The sequence below is a fragment of the Colias croceus genome, chromosome 16 (genome assembly GCF_905220415.1).
Source record: "Colias croceus chromosome 16, ilColCroc2.1".
Lineage (NCBI taxonomy): Eukaryota > Metazoa > Arthropoda > Insecta > Lepidoptera > Pieridae > Colias > Colias croceus.
In genome coordinates, this window is record NC_059552.1 from 5,297,468 (window position 1) to 5,313,937 (window position 16,470).

A 16,470-nucleotide genomic window follows, 5' to 3' on the forward strand; every position below is an offset into this window, starting at 1 on the left:
AGAAACTATTTTTTTAATTACAAATATCATCCCAATCAGTGGGGCATTTTCACAAAAATGTATACCCCCTGATTTTCACCTGTCCCTCGAATTCATTAAATTCTATATAATGAAGTAGTTGCCAGAATTATTTATATATGCTATCAAAGTGAAGAAACGTATACAATATTTTGTTTTTTTAACAAAAACTATGACATAATCTAAAATAAAGTTAAGTTAATTATAAATAACCATTGAAAAATGTGTAATTTTACGCTGTCCCCTGCTTACTCTTACGCGTTTATTAAATCATTTCTTAACTTTTTTGTTAGAAAGGTACCATCTTTTAAGGTTTTATTTGGTCCAGGATAATCAGTTACTGTGATAATAGTTAAAATATAATAACCTTATAAAACAAAAATAAAATATAAAAAAATAAAAAAGAAAATCAAAAAAATTGTCCTTCCCGGAACGTTCAGTTTTGTCACCGATTTTCTAAAAAAGAAATTACTGTGGTTCAAATAGTTTTGCATTACTGTCAACACCATAGCTACTGCTATGCAACTTATCAGGTTAGAAGCCTTCAGGGTCCAAAAACTGCTTAGAAGGAGTGCACGCGTGTTTGCAAGCCGCAGGGACCAAATTCTTCATTCAGGTATGTGACCATATTTTGGCTTATTTCTATCTATTTATCTTGTAGTATTTAGTTAATTTTGTTTTAAATGTTTTTATATGTAAGTTGATCAAAAGTTTTGATGAATATAAGTGTTGTGGTTATATTTTAAACCGTTTTTATTACGAGAGGATTATCAAATGTGACTTCCGCTGTGTGACTATTTGAGCGGTCACATATACGCTGAACGAAAAGTCACAACATGCCTGAACACATAAAGCAATGTTTACATGGCGATTTTCTTGAGCTATAAAAATATTTTTCTAAGACATTTTTGACTGAGTTCCAAAAGTAGATTTCAAAAATAAAAATAATTTCCCCATACAGATCGCAACAGCTGATTGATCATTTTGCATGAGGAAGTAAATTTTTTTTTTAGAGGAAAAAAAGAAGCAGTATGCATAAAAAGAAACAAAATAATCCAGCAGAACTAAGAATCTAGACAATGTGCCTTGTTTAACTACGAAAGGTAATAATGAAACAAAAATCTTAATTTTTTTTACGATATTTTTCATTGGTTTTTTTTTTATTTACAGATTAACCTTCGTGTTTGCAGCGTCCACTGAAACAAGATTTTTTATCCAATATGGTGATTGAGATTATTTATTTAAGGTTAATAATAAACGAATCACGAAGACTGATTATCGACTGATTAATTTGATTAGTGCCAATATAAAACATAAAAAAGACTTCTTATTCTTGAATCTTGATAGTAATTAACCCTTTAGATAAATAATAATAATGTGATGGCTTAGTCCGAACTGATTGTGATAATTTAGGTTGAAGTTAAGTTAAGTTTATAATTAGGTATATTTATTATGTGCCTGCGTACTTTTTTTTCGCCATGTAAACGCACCCTTTCCCTTTTTAGGTATTCGGTTGTGTGACTGTCCCTATAATACGGAGCTGAATTTTTTAAATATTTCAGTAGATTTTACATTTAATGCCCTTCAAATCAGTCCCTTTAATGGAGAATAATACATAAGTGTTATATTTGTTGCCTTTTCTCTAAAAAAGTATCTAACATTTTAAATGTAAAGATAATAATGACAGTTAAAGTACCAGAGTCACAATACTGAATGTACTATTATTTTTTTTAATTAGCTTAGATCCAAAAGTTGGGAATAGTGAGTGTTTAAAATATACAAAATAACGATTTTAAGTTAATAAATAAACAATATCTAAAAATTCTTATATTTTGCACTGTTTTTCCAGCTACTGAATATAGTCACAAAACTGATATAAAATTGCGAGTCTTTCCATTGTGTCCTATTATTTTTACAGATTTCTCATTTTAAACCCATTGTATTATATTTTTTCTTGAAGTATATTGAATTTCCGTTTTAAAGAGACCAAAAAAAGTTTAAAATATAATACTTTATTAAAAAATGTATTTTTCAAGCATGGGGGTACATTTTTGTGAAAATGCCCAGTGCATGAGTGCAAACAGCACGCATGAAGTTTTCAAAATAAATGTTTTCCACACAGAACATTAGTCTAACTAAAAAAAATTACCTTTTTCAACTGCGCAGCGGCAGCGCCAATGGCGGTCATCTTATTATATTCCCGCATAAGCGCAGAGAACAACCCGCTCATATCACTGTCGAACTGAACCACACTCTCGTATTCATTATTCTCAATTTTATTTTGAATCACGTTTAGATCCGTTATTGGGATTGTATCTGATTTTTGGTTTTTAATTTTGAGTAGCGGTGAACATATGGGTTTTTCTTCGTCACCTACAATAAAATGTTACATTAGTGACTATAAAAACAACATTGACACTATAATCCAAAGATATAGGAAATGATGCCGAAATTCTTATATTTTAAGTGGCTGTTAGTCGCCTTCACGACAAAAAAGAAAGAAAATTAATTAAAATGAACAGTTTGTATACATATGGAATAGAAACTAAAACCCCTTACCTTTGAAATATGTTATAATATTGTACAGAGCTTTAAACACGCGCGTCAAGCGCTGTTTCGTGTCCAACGACGGGTCATCTTCCAATTTGGATAGTTTAAGAATTTCTTCCTTAGAAGCGCGTAGAGTTTGTAGCTTTTTGTGGAATACTTGTGGGTTCATAGTATCGGGGAGGGTTAATGGGTCCACATTTATTGTATCTGGTACTGCGGGTTGACTCGGTACGGTAGATACTGTAGGGGTGCTTGGGACTGGCGCGGGAGGGGCAGGGGGTGAAGGCGGAATTTGTATTGTCATTCGTTCACGTGTACGACGCACCTGAAATGTAGATGATATTATGTTGTATTATATGGAATAATGGTGTTTATTACACGGAAAAAAATATAAAAAAAACCTCTTCAAATGCAAATTCATTATTAATAGGTAACTATTTGAACAGATGTGGCAAATAAATGAATTGAAATGAAATTGAATGAATACATTATTTCCCCATTAGTAATATTTAAAAATTCATACAAAAAATTATGTACTTACGTTCTCCAAATTTCTAAACAGGAAACAATGTCTCTCTTTAACGAGATTCCTTTCTTTAGCAGTCAGTGGTTTCAACTGTGGTTCCTGCCACAGTTTATTCAAATGCTGTTGATATTTGAGTATTGTCATGTTTTTGATGTCACATGCTGAAACGCTTTGTTGCTCGGATTTCTTGTTGCATTTAACTGCTTTACGCGGCCTTCCCACTCGAGGTTGGTTGCCGTTCGAACTGTTTGATTGATTAGAAGCATTGGATGGTGTTCTAGACTGTGTTTTTAATGGCTGTTTCGTAATACGTTGATATTTCCCGCCAATAACCCCGCGGCAGTCTTCAGAATCGCATTTGCAAGGCTAAAATAGAAATTAGCGTGTTGAATACTGCACATAACCCTTAATCCGAATTGAATTATTTTCTAGACAAAATTCAATTTACCTGTCCAACAGCTGGATTAAATAGTGAAAAGTTGTAATCGTAGGTCAGTTCTTCACCGGAATCTATGTCACGTAGTGCAAATAATGCCATCCTGAATGTACCTGTACAAACATTATATTCGACGTAATCCTTATAAGAAAGGAAAAACTACTATTTTGTTTTACCCATAAAGTTACTAAAAAGTTCAGCTCTATCGGATTTTAAAACCAAAAATTGATTAAAAATAATTTTCTAATTCGAAAAATCATTTTCTATGTATGATTAGACACAATACTACTCTATTGATTAAAAATTTAATCATCAGAAATCAAGCAGAGGCAATAGGCTAATTAACCAGATCCCCATATTTGACTTATGATATTTAATTACAATCATACCATTAGCAGTCCACTTCTGCATTTCACAATTGGGCCGGCACGAGTGGTTGACGAACCGCCCGTCGCCGCCCATGCGGTGTCCGTCGATCACGAGCCCGCCGTCCAGGTGCAGGCAGTAGTGGTGCGTGTCACGCGCGTAACGCGTCGCCATGCGCTCCTGTACAATTTATTTAAGGGCCCTTAGTAGGTGAACACAGCAAAATGGACTGTTTTCTATGAGCTATAATTGAAAATATTGAAGTTTTTTCGCACTGGAATTTCTAATATGTATTACAGAACGTATGTGTGATGGGATGACTGTTTCCAAAACACGATTGGAAAAATTTTGCTCGATAAAAAAAAATCCTGAAGTTATCTCTAAAATATCATATAAATGCTCATTACAACCGTATTTTACGATAATAATTCGTATAAAATCACAAATACATAGGTATTTACCTTGTCGATTTCGTGACTGTTTTAGATTTTGAAAATACTAAATATTTTCATTCACTTTTTGATAAAAATGTGAATGGCGCTTACGATTTTTAGTTTCGAGCACGTTGATTCCATACTAAACGCGGACCCCCTCACCGCTTACCTCAGGCCCGAATAGCTGAATTTTCGCTGACCGCCTAACCCCCCTCAACAGTTTTATATACCATTCAAAATTTAGGGAAATAACTGATATTCAACACAAAAGGAAAACATTCAATTCAATATTTGAATTTATGGCAGTACTGCGTGGCCACAATTTTGCAAAGCATATATAGTACACAAGGCAATGTATTTATCATTGTAAAATTGTTTGATGTCTAACAACTATCTCGATTATTCTATCTCGATATTTTGATGTGTTCGTTATTGCCAAGAAAAGGATCTTATAAAAGAAAGCTAAAAAGAAAGTGTTTTTAATTTAAAGAAAGCGCAAAAAAATTAAGAAAATGCTAAAACGTAACGGCCATAATTATAAACTTCACGGGATTAACAATTTGCAAGAAACTAGTTATACATAGAAATCGCGCTTTAAATGCGATAAATTCACGCATAAGTGAACTAGAATATATTTCCAACAATATTTTTCACGACAACAGTAAACAACTACACTAACAATCACACTAAATTGTCCGAAGCAAAACTCTGTCCACGCGTGTACTAGGCAGAGTTTTCTAATGAGGGATACAATAGACTTTGAACATTACTAACACGAAATAAGACTCGAACATTTTTTGACGACCTTATAATAGATGATTGTAGGTGTAGTTGTATATTAACGTACTAACATTAATAATAATTGTTCAAACCAACAAACTCTTCACCTTTATTATGTTACTTTTTATACAGTTTTCTGCATGCGTCTTTTAGCAAAATTTAAAAAAATATATTAATAACTAACCTTAAACTCCTTATCAGACACAACCTCGCCAACATATTCTAGAATAAAGTCGCCTGACGTTATTTTATCCTTGGTACGAACACCCCAGCCTTTATTTTCCGTCATGAATTTCTCCAGACCAGAAGCCCATTCGTGGCGTTGGATCCTTTGATTTTTGCACTTATCTCTGAAAAAAATTAAACAATTTAAGTGTTGACTACTGTATATTTTTATTAAAGTGAAACTTTTATTACATCGTCTCAAACTTTTTGGTCTGTGTAGCGCATGTCGCGTGTATACCTACTCGGCAGCCGACCGTCACGCGACATGCGCTACACAAAGCAGTGTTCGGAACCGTTCGAACAGTTTCACTTTTACCGTGGTTTCATAAAACCACATTTTTTTTTATTGATTAACCAAAACACATTCAAGATCTTTTTTATTGTACCTATTTGAATTTATTTTTTTCCTTACCCGCAAGGACACAACTGAGGAGAGCATTCAGAAAATACAAGCCTATTGATGCAGTCCTCATTGCAACCAGAAGCTGGAGCACAATTACACGCCACACTTTCACATTCTTCAGCAGACGGTTTAACATCGTAGTAAACATCTGAAATAAAATTATTATAATATGAATGATGAATGAATGAATGCTAGAAGGGAAATATAAAATATGGATATTAATGTTAAAATATTAATAACAATGTTATCATTTATATCGTATAAAATACGTATTTACTACAATACGTATTTTATTAAAAATATTTACAAAGAGAGGTACTTACTGGTGCGTATCTTCTTATAATTCCACGAAGGGACAGGTTGATTGTAATGTTGTTCCCACCAGATGTCATACGGTAAGGTGAAATGGATAAGTCTCTTTCTAACCCAACGTTCACAATAGGGTGGCGGAGCTAACAATCCCGGAGGAAATTCTGTTTGAGTGACAAGATTCTTCCCCTTTCCTTCCGGCTTTGGACTGAAAAATATTTTTTTTATATTAACAAATAATTAAAAATAATATTAACAAATAGAATATAAAAAAGAATGATAAGAAACTTACTCTTCTTTGTAATAGTCCGAGAACAAACCAGCTAATAAGAATTTCTTTCTTAGCCGTGGATTTTTCTTAGATACGACTTTGTCTCTATTATCAATACTACTAGACGGACTGTGATCACGCGATGCTGCTATTCTTTTCTTGCAAATAATACTCTTCGAGAGTACATCTATGCTCTTTTCGAAGTCAATTTCTTTCTCATTAAGAGGCAGGGGCTCATTTTCATCGTGGTCGAGAAGTGTATCAACAGAAGGTTCACGAGATTTGGATGTTAATTTGCGACTTACTACTGTATCAATGGAGCTCTCTCTAGAACTGGAATATACTTCATTGCGCGGCTTTTTATTAAGTTGACACGATCTCGATTTCCGTCTGGTAACAATGCTCATAGGATTCAAAACTTTTTCTTTTTCTGTATTTCCTATCAATTTTTTGTGTTCTGATTTTCTTGTTTTTGTTTTTCCATCGTCATTGACATTGTCAAAACTTCGAGTGAGTCTGCGTTCACCTGGATACAAAACAGCCAAACTTGATTTAGGCCTAAGGCCGACCTTGGCGCTCTTTTCTACTACTTTGCGTTTCGAAAATATATCTTCTATTTCATTTGATGGTGACATCGCTCTACTCTTTCTTTTTAATCGGTCTAAAGTGTCAAATCTACTTGTTGGTTTGCTCTGGTTGACATTCAATAAACTTAATGGTATACTGTCCTCTGGATCATTACCGAGCGAACTGGCCATTGAAGGAATACTATCAGTCTCACTTAATACTTCCCATTTATTAATGTGGTTTTTAACTTCTTTATCAGTCTTGTTTTGTTTTAATTGCAAAGCAGGAGCTCTTAAGATTGAAGATGTGGTTTTCTTTTCTTGTATTACCTTCTCCCCTTGTTTTTTGTTATTGTTATCAGTAAATATTTCTTTACCTTGTAATTTTTCTAGTGCAACAACTGTTAAACGGCCTTGTTTCGGACAATCATCTTTATTTAACACTACTTTTAGCTCGGGTTGTTTGGTACCTGTGCGTTCTAAAAAGCTACGCATAGCTTCACCGTCTTTTGGAACTCTTTCAAATGCAGAATTATCAGTATCTTCAGAAGCCAATTGATCATATGAATTATTAGTATTATTTGTTTCAATCTTTTTCTTTTTCCGTTTAATGCTAGGAAATCCTGTTCTATTAAAAGCTTTGCGTCTTCTGGTTTTCTTCTTAAAACTATCACCCGATTTCGTCTTATCATTAGATTCGACGGTAATCAAGTCAGGCTTCTTAACTTGGAAACTAGTTTTCTTTATGAAATCGCCCATTGGCAATCGTTCCGCTTGGATCTTTGGAATAAGAACCTTAGATGGTAAAACTAGCTTACTCTCACGTATTAGATTATTAGATGTTTTCTTCTTTTTCTTTTCATTTGTGTCATCACTATCACTTGTCAGATTTCTTTTATGTTGTCTTAAATTATGACCTCCGCTAGTCTCTTGAATTTTATCAGATATTACAGCGGCTATTGATTCTCCTCTTTTAGGCCTTATGATAGGATCTGGAGTTTCAGATATTAAAGCTAAAGGTATTTCAGATTCTGTATCAATTGAAGCCAACAGTGAACTCTTTGAGTCCAGATTTTTTAATTTTCTGTTTTTATTTGAGTCTGCTAATATATTACTTACACATATTGATGATTTAGGAATTTGATCTTCTAAATCAATAGAGGGCTCAAAAATTCCTGTAGGTTTATCCACATTTACAACTACAGGAGGGTCTGGTAAAATGTCAGATACTTTTACTCTTTTCGTTTCCAATACTTTACCCTTTGAAACTGGTGACTTGATAACACTAGCCCGAGTATTTATTTGATTACTCATAGATTCCCTGCTTTTATTCTTTTCGTCTATTTTATTACCATCTGAACTATGTTTTTCTTTTTCCAAAATTCGAGATTCTATCGATTTCCGTATATTATTGTTCAATAGTGTATCCAGAACTTTCGTGGCTGCGCTTGGATTAATTTTTGATACTAAATTACTAGTTAATCCTTCCAGCCTATTCTTCTTTCGAGTCATGATTTCCGATTTCTGTGCAGGAGGTATAGAGCTTTTATAAAGCGAACGTGCCGACATGCTTTTCAAGGGATCAACTACACTGTTTGAAACGATAGAAGCATCTGGTGATTCACTGTTCGACTTTTCACTATCTTTTAGGTCTTCTTTGGAAGTATTTTGATTTATATCTATTGTTTCACTATGAACATTAGATTTATCTTCCGATAGTTTCTTTGATAAAGATTGTACTACTTGATCCAAACTTGAAAGTGATACCGCTTTCTCCGCTTCTAATCTATGTCGCTTTTTTGGTGTCACTATAGGATTTCTGACTGGTGACATTTTTGTTTCAGATCTAGGCGATGATACACGATGATTGTCCGTCTTTGATGTTTCCGTTTTTACATCGACATCCTTTGATTTTGGTAAACATTTTTCTAAATCATGAACCATCTTGTGCACTGCTTTTAATTTCTCAGATGTTTCATAAATTTTCTTGGATAAATCAGACTGTTCAGCAGAAGGCTTTTTAATTAGTAAATCATCGTCTACTATTTCACTTGAATTTGTATTATTATCATTGTTGATATTAGATAAAATAATGTCGTCCTTTATTGACACATTTTCAGAATCTTCATGTGACTTTTGTGTCTTACTTGACTCATTTGATTGATTTTTATTTTCATCCGATAACAAGGCTACATTTTTTGAAGAGTCATTGGGTTTTTTAATTTTTTCAGAAACCACTTTAGATTTAGGCGATCCCTCAGACGTTTGAGTTTGCAAATCAACGAGACAGTCTGTTTCTGTACACAAGAATTTTTCAGAACTAGAGCCATTTTTTGAATTTTCATCAAATTCGGTGGTAACCAAACTCAAACTCAGAGTATTACTTGTGGAAGAATTAATATGATAATGTCTCTTTTTCAGGGGTAATTTATGTTCATTTGTATCTTTTCCACCCTTATTCTGTGATTCGGTTAATTGTTTCTTATGTCTTCGTTTTGATGTGGGTGTAGCGATTTCTAAATTATCTGATGTTTTTCGTTTTTTCGAGGCACGCTTTACTATTTTTGTAGCTGTTGTTTCTAACGCAGTTTTGTCTTTTTCTTGATTTTTTGGTTGACTTGATGCAACATTGGCTATAAGTTTTGGAGCTACATGACAAAGTTTTATAAAATTTGTTATGAGACTGTCCATGTCTTGATTAAATTTTTGATCTATTGTTTCAGGAGCATTACGATTTGAGAAAGAATCTCTACACCTTGAAACTGAGCGGGATCTGTGTCGCCTTTTACTTCTATGCCGATGGTGTTTATTTTCAGTTTTTATGGTAAGTCGAGAAGGACGCTCTGTAGGCTTCAAATTAATTTTAGGAGGGGCAAGGACAACAGTTCGCCTGTGTTTCTTGATATTAAACGAAGGCTTAATTTGTGACTTTTTAAAATTTAAAAATACATTCCTCGATAAAGATTTATTTGGTATATAACTATTTTTTGCCTTTTCAAAAATACTCGGTAAAGGTTTTACAGTGTCTTTTTTCGTGTTAGGCGATACGGATGATCCAGATTTCTGTTTACGGTTTTTAGGCGAAAGATTCCTTCCAGATTGTTTTAAGTTTTCGTTTTCTTTCTGTGAAGATGACATTTTTGTCGATGTTAACGGTGATATTCCAAATTTGTGGGTAAAAACTGGTTTGAGTGACGGTAATTTGCCGCCAGAGTGTTTAACTTGCGATGGGGACTTCAAAAGGGTGTTATTATTATTATTACTAACTTTGAAAATATTGTAAGTCGTTACTGGCCTTTGAAGACCGCTGAAAACTGGACCAGGTGCAAATGGATCAGAAGAATTTAATCGTAATACATGTTTTTGATTCATTTTCTTGAAACTATAGTCATATTTTGATGGTAGCGGATACTTGGTACAAACACTGATGTATTTGGGACTAGCATTAGATTTTCTTAAATATGTGTCACATTCTGAATCACTTGAACTATGTCCAAGAGTTAGGCTATTAAATGTTTTATTTGTCAATAATAAAATTTCCTGATCCGATACAAAGTGTTTATTTTTGTAATATGATCTATTTCGAACAGATCGTGTTTTCTTTAATTTTTTTATACGTCTTCGCATACTTCTAACACTGTAGTCCGTTTTATACCCAGATTTATCAGTTTTATACCCCGATTTATAATCAGTTTTATAGCCTGATCTATAGCAATCGGTTTTATAGCCAGATCTACATCCATAATCACTCTTGTAACCCGATTCAATCAGCCTGCTACAACTTTTATAAGGTTTAAATTCATAATCACTTTTGTATCCTGACAGAATATCTTTGTACTTAGGGTTAAGGTCGATTTCTTTCCACGTAGGATCAAGCATGTCGTCAGCAGCTGCTTCATTTTCACTTTGATTATCCCTCCAAGAATTATTTATTGTTTTACTACTTTTCTTAGGTAAACTTGCAAGTTTGCTGTTAAGTTCTTTTCTCTTTGCATAAACTCCAGATAACACTGATCTATTAGGTGAAATAGAATCATTGTCACTGTCACCAGAATTATACTGATTTTTGTCCTTTAAAGTTTTGGAAGTAGTTTTAGTAGGTTTTGATTTTGCTTGAGGTTTTCTACCAGGTTTTTTGCGTGGCGGATATAAAACTCTGTCCGTGGCGTATAACATTCTATCTAAAGCAGCTATATCCAATTTGCGGTCGTTTTTCTTTGTTTTGTCAAATTTATTCTGTTCCTGCTTTAGAGGTACCGGAGACGGTGCTTCTGTTTTAATTTGTTTGATTTCATTCTCAATTTTTTTCTTCCTATAGTCGCAGTCACTGGAATCTGATCTATTATGTTGTTGACTTCTTGTTTTTGATTTTGACCTCGCACTTTTTCTTTCGGCTGTATTGTTCTCCTTTTGTACCGATTTTCTACTACTGTGTCTACTACTACCTTCGTCAACATCATGTCGCCGTAGTGGAGAATGTGTTGGCGAATTGTGGTTAGAAAGAATTCCAGAATCAGGTGAAACATTTGGTGGATCATTACTATTGTGAAAATCATTAATTACATTAACTACAACTGGTTTATCTTCTTTATGAGATTCTTTTTCTTTTTTAGACAATTCATCAATTTTTTTCACCTTCCTTGGACGACCTCTTTTCCTTCTAGATTCCACTACGATATTTTTCGAGTCTTCTTGAGATTCAACCGAATTCGTACTGATTGAATCCAGCTTTTGGGTGTCAATTTGATTTGATGAAGCTAATGTATTACTAACTACAGTTATCGACGAACTCTTCAAAAGATCACTTGCGCTACCTAATTCCGAACTTCCAGCTGTGATATCTAAATTCATAAAATCATTGTTATCAACACAGTCTTCCAAACTTGGTGGGTTAGGTATGGATAAATCAACTGATGATGTGACAGACGTTATTTCTTCAAGATCTTTATTTATTTGAGATAGCTCTTCAGTCTGCTGAGGACTTAAATGCTGGTTATTACCATTATTCAAGAAATTTGGAGCAATTGGTGCAATCTCAGATAGATTATTTATCTGCCCGAGCACACAATCGCTGATAGTATTTACACTGTCGATTTGATTCCCATTTAGTCCACAAGGTAGTGATGTTGATGCACTAATGTTTGTTAGTGGAGCAGAACTACTTAAAAGCTGTGTTTGTGCTACAAATTGTTGCAACAAACTTGACGCATAATGGGATGTATTTTGATGGACAGTGTCAGAGTTCGAACACTCGTTTTCAGATCCAGAAGAGTCCGCCGTTGCTCTTTGTATTGCAGCAGTCACAAGCTGGGGCGTAAGCTCCATTTCACTGCTGGATCCGTCTCCTACAACAATTTTTTATGAAATAAAATAACATGTCGTAAAAAATAAATATTCATTGTAAAATAAGGTCATTCATGGTTAACATTTAATTACAGTAAAAACTTACCATTATCCGCGATTGATTTATCGTCGTTATCTGGCGAGGTGTTGTGCACGGAAAATGACGAGAAATTGGGCTGCTGCACCGGCGCGCTAGATGATTGTTCTGGAAATAGTTCCGCGAGGTCCGCATCGTCGATAACCTGTGGATTTATTTTGGTTGATTACATCATCGTATTATCTACGTCTTATGAATCCACTAAATAACACTTTATTATATTTTTTCGGTTAAAAATATGGACTTCCGGTATATTGATTGTTAATGTAATATTAAAGTATAAACAAAGATTTACTAATAGAGTTACAAATGTTATCGTAGTAATAAGTTAAAATGCAGTTTCAAACAATATGTTTTTCTATTCTATAAACTAGCTGAGTTAATCTATTTATAAACAAAACATTGTTTGTCAATAATTAATATTTTATTTACCTAGATACTAGCTTAAACATCTGTTTTAGTCACTTGTTAATAACTCAGCCCACGGAATCACAGACACAATAGAAAATCTATTGTGTGGTGGTCCGATCGGGCCGCTCGGGGCTCAGTGGGTTAATCAAATCTTGCGGATACCCTTAATAAACACGAAAACATACCTGCAATTGACAAGCTGCTGCCAATGCGACGGTCGAATCATCGGGCGGGTTGTGCGTGGAACTGCCAGCAGCGTCAGCAGTATCCGAATCTGATGATGAAGAAGATGATGAGGACGATGATGACGATGACGACGATGTGGTAGACGATGAGCTACTGCCACATACTACGCTCTCAGCTGTGGGTGATGCGAACTGTAACGAATATATTGAAGATTAGATAATGTAGCAAACATAAATATTATTTAAACTGCAACGTGTGTTAAGCGAATATTATTTACCATTGCTAAAATGCAGGTTTTTGCTATTCTAGTATTTGCAAAACTATTTCATTCATAAAATTTAATAAATATTCGTTATTTTAAAGGACATCCATAAGCTTTAAGGATCTGTTTATGGCCACTTGAAACTGCTTTATTGATTTGTTAATATTGGTCCTAAAATGTACTACCATTATTCTGTACCTACGTACATGAAAATATTATTGCCAATCGAAATTTGAACAACTCATTACGTTAGTCGATGATATCAAATTATTCCAACAAGTTGCAGAATACGGTAACAATAATAATCATATCGACCGAGAGGTACTATTAGCCGACAAGATTGATTCAGCGCAAATAGTACCAACCGCTGTGTCGCAAGCTACCCTTCTGACCGCAATACTGCGCCTGTCTATTACGTTTTCAAGTAATATTTTATACTCGACCACTGAGTTACTTAATTCTCATATGTTTAAAAATAAAATGTGTGTAAAAGTTCTTCATGAAAACTTGTAAACTCTACATAGGTGCCTTGTTATTGAATAATAATATAATGAGTACAAAGTAAGTAAACAAACAATCATTTGACTGAGGTAAATTATAAAAAAAATTGGTTGGCAATGAAACGACTGATGAAATCGTGGCCATTTCTGATTAGATTTAACTTCTAAACTCATTCTCTCTCTTCTCGATTCATCTTTGATATAGCACTCAGGAATTGCGTATCCAACCAAAGAAGAATCGTTTTTAGAATGAGTCAGTGTCAATGAAAAAAAAGCTTGAAAGTGCTTTAAATAAAACCATTAATTTGAAACTGGTTACTAACTTTACTTGTATACTAATCAGATGCAACGTAGGAGCTAATCAATAAGGCGGAAGGGCAAGCAACCCTAACATATAAAGGGGTCGATTTGCCGCGTGGCCCTTATCAAGGCTAGAATATCACACATAGCGTTTTTACACCATATAAACAAAAGGTAACTATAGGGAACCAAGTATTTACATAAATTACTAATAAAGGGTATTTTATACAAAAAATAAAGAATACAGGCAGAAATTAGAACAATGTAAATAAAAGAAAAAAGAATGTTGGAAAATGGAGAGCTTTTATAAGGGTTCATTAAACTGAAATTAAACAAACTGTTTCTGAATATTCACCTGCTTTTACAATGGTTTCGAAACCAAACAAACTGTACTACACAACAATAATAACAAGAACAATAAACTTTTCGGCTACAACTTAGCCTCAGGTAACAACTTACCTACACTCTAATTTTGAAATATATGACCCATCTATTTAAATGGTTACTATTAATGCTATGTAGAATGTTTACTATTCATCATCAAATAACCGAGGGATCTTGGGTTCGATTCCCGGTGGAGACGAACAAAAAAAAAATTCTCGGGCTGGTAGGACACAGAAGGCTGATCACCTACTTGTCCCTAAAGAAAATCGATCAGTGAAACAGATGTAAAATGCATCTGCCCCTTACCCCACTAAGGGGACACAGGACTTCACTTTATATAATATTAGGACAGGTAACAATATTCTGTATAAAATTTTTAAAACTTATTCAAGTCGGTAAGTTACCTCGACCTAGACCATAGGCGTTAGACACAAAATAAATTACGAACAACAACCGCTACACTAGTAAACAATTTTTTGTGGCAAACATGGACGTTCACCCAGCGAAATAAATTTGAGTATGACTCTCGGTATTAAATTACAATTACTACTGTATCATCTGTGTAATAAAATAGAAGCAATTATTTAAAAGGAATGTATTTAAAAATTTACTTTATTGTGGTACATCTGGTAAACATGCAGATGTAGAAAATCTAATGTTATAATATAAATATGTCTCGTTAAAAACTTTTATGTATTTTCTGTATAATTATTTTACGTTACATTATCACATTGTATTTTACCCAACGATTTTACCTTTTTTTTAAGTGGGGAAATCTTCCAAAGATACCCACGGCCCCCGGGGAAGCAGCCGTGGGTTATGTCGGATTCTTACCGACTAAAACCCCACTGTGTTCCGTCGAGCTGCTTTTATGATTGGGCCGCGGGTATTGGTTGGAATTCTTCCGCGACACCCAACGATTTTACCTAACGGTTACCATTGAAAAATGATTCTTATTATAATTTCGAATCGGCTAAAAGTTTTATTTTAAAAACAGTCAATTACTTATGTGTAATCGTTAAAGATATTGATATTGTTGATTAGATACACATTAAAACATAAACATCCAATAACAATATAACACTAGCAATAGACACGTCTTGTGCGGTTATTTGAGACAAGGCAAAACTAAGCCAACTAAATAGTTGATTGCACGAGTCATCGACCCCAAGCCAAATGTCGAGAACAATACTCATAATGGACCGCCTCAGAATGATCGTGTATTGAGGCTGATCTTGTAATAATATTATGATGAATAGAACAATAAAGATGTTCAAGATTTATTAGCAATGGCGCTGCCAATAAGTACCTACTTACCTACAAAGTTTTCGTCAATCGTCAATGCCATTTAATTTTACAGAATATAACATATTTATGAGGTTCTATAAATTTTTATAAATAGACCACAATTAAAATGTGTGAACGATTAATTTTGTCAATAAAGAAAAAAACATTTTAATTATTTTTGAACGCATTCATAAACAAATATCATAATTTAATCACAACAAAAAATATTGAGAAACGAAAAACGTCATAAGCAACGCAAAGTGCGAATCATTGAGGCCGTGAACTTGACTGCTCAAGACAATCGAACATCGGTCGGAGGCTGATCAAATTGCGCGGAAGGGCGAGAAAGGTCGTTCCGCGATGTATAATGTATATGTACAACCAGTAATCACGTGCACGCTCTTCGTTGTTTAACAAGCTATTCAATAAAATTTATTTTTTAAAGATTAACTTGCAGGCATTGATCCTTTATTGAATACACTTGTTGATCATTGTCTCAAAACACACACAATCGCATGTTTATGATCTCTCGATCACCACATATAAAACATAAAACAATTATGCACATAATTTAAAATAATTGAACACAAACATTACTTTAAGTTGCAGTTTAGCGCATGTTTATGTAGCTCTTAACAAGTTTTAATTGTAAAGATATGTGAGTTATTACTGGTATGTGAATAACAAATACATAATACAATTTCGGACACGAAGGAAAAAATATGTAAAATAGGTACACGGTGTAGACTGTAGTCAGTGCGATAGGTAATTTATTTCTGTGTTTCACAACGAACAAATTTTCTCATGACGCCTCAC

At 33.9% G+C, this 16,470-nt stretch overlaps 1 protein-coding gene across 3 annotated transcripts in view; it reads right to left on the reverse strand.

Annotated features, from left to right (window-relative positions):
- LOC123698663 (histone-lysine N-methyltransferase ash1) overlaps window positions 1-16,470 on the reverse strand; it is a 43,237-nt gene that overhangs the window by 5,873 nt on the left and 20,894 nt on the right. For all 3 annotated transcript variants that reach the window (XM_045645400.1, XM_045645401.1, XM_045645402.1), the window contains 11 exons: window positions 12,921-13,112; window positions 12,334-12,469; window positions 6,340-12,229; window positions 6,062-6,255; window positions 5,748-5,886; window positions 5,295-5,460; window positions 3,920-4,076; window positions 3,543-3,643; window positions 3,110-3,460; window positions 2,578-2,893; window positions 2,168-2,391 (listed from right to left, as the gene is read on the reverse strand). In XM_045645400.1, coding sequence (XP_045501356.1) covers window positions 2,168-2,391; window positions 2,578-2,893; window positions 3,110-3,460; window positions 3,543-3,643; window positions 3,920-4,076; window positions 5,295-5,460; window positions 5,748-5,886; window positions 6,062-6,255; window positions 6,340-12,229; window positions 12,334-12,469; window positions 12,921-13,112 — 7,866 coding nt within the window. The remainder of the gene's footprint in view (window positions 1-2,167; window positions 2,392-2,577; window positions 2,894-3,109; window positions 3,461-3,542; window positions 3,644-3,919; window positions 4,077-5,294; window positions 5,461-5,747; window positions 5,887-6,061; window positions 6,256-6,339; window positions 12,230-12,333; window positions 12,470-12,920; window positions 13,113-16,470) is intronic.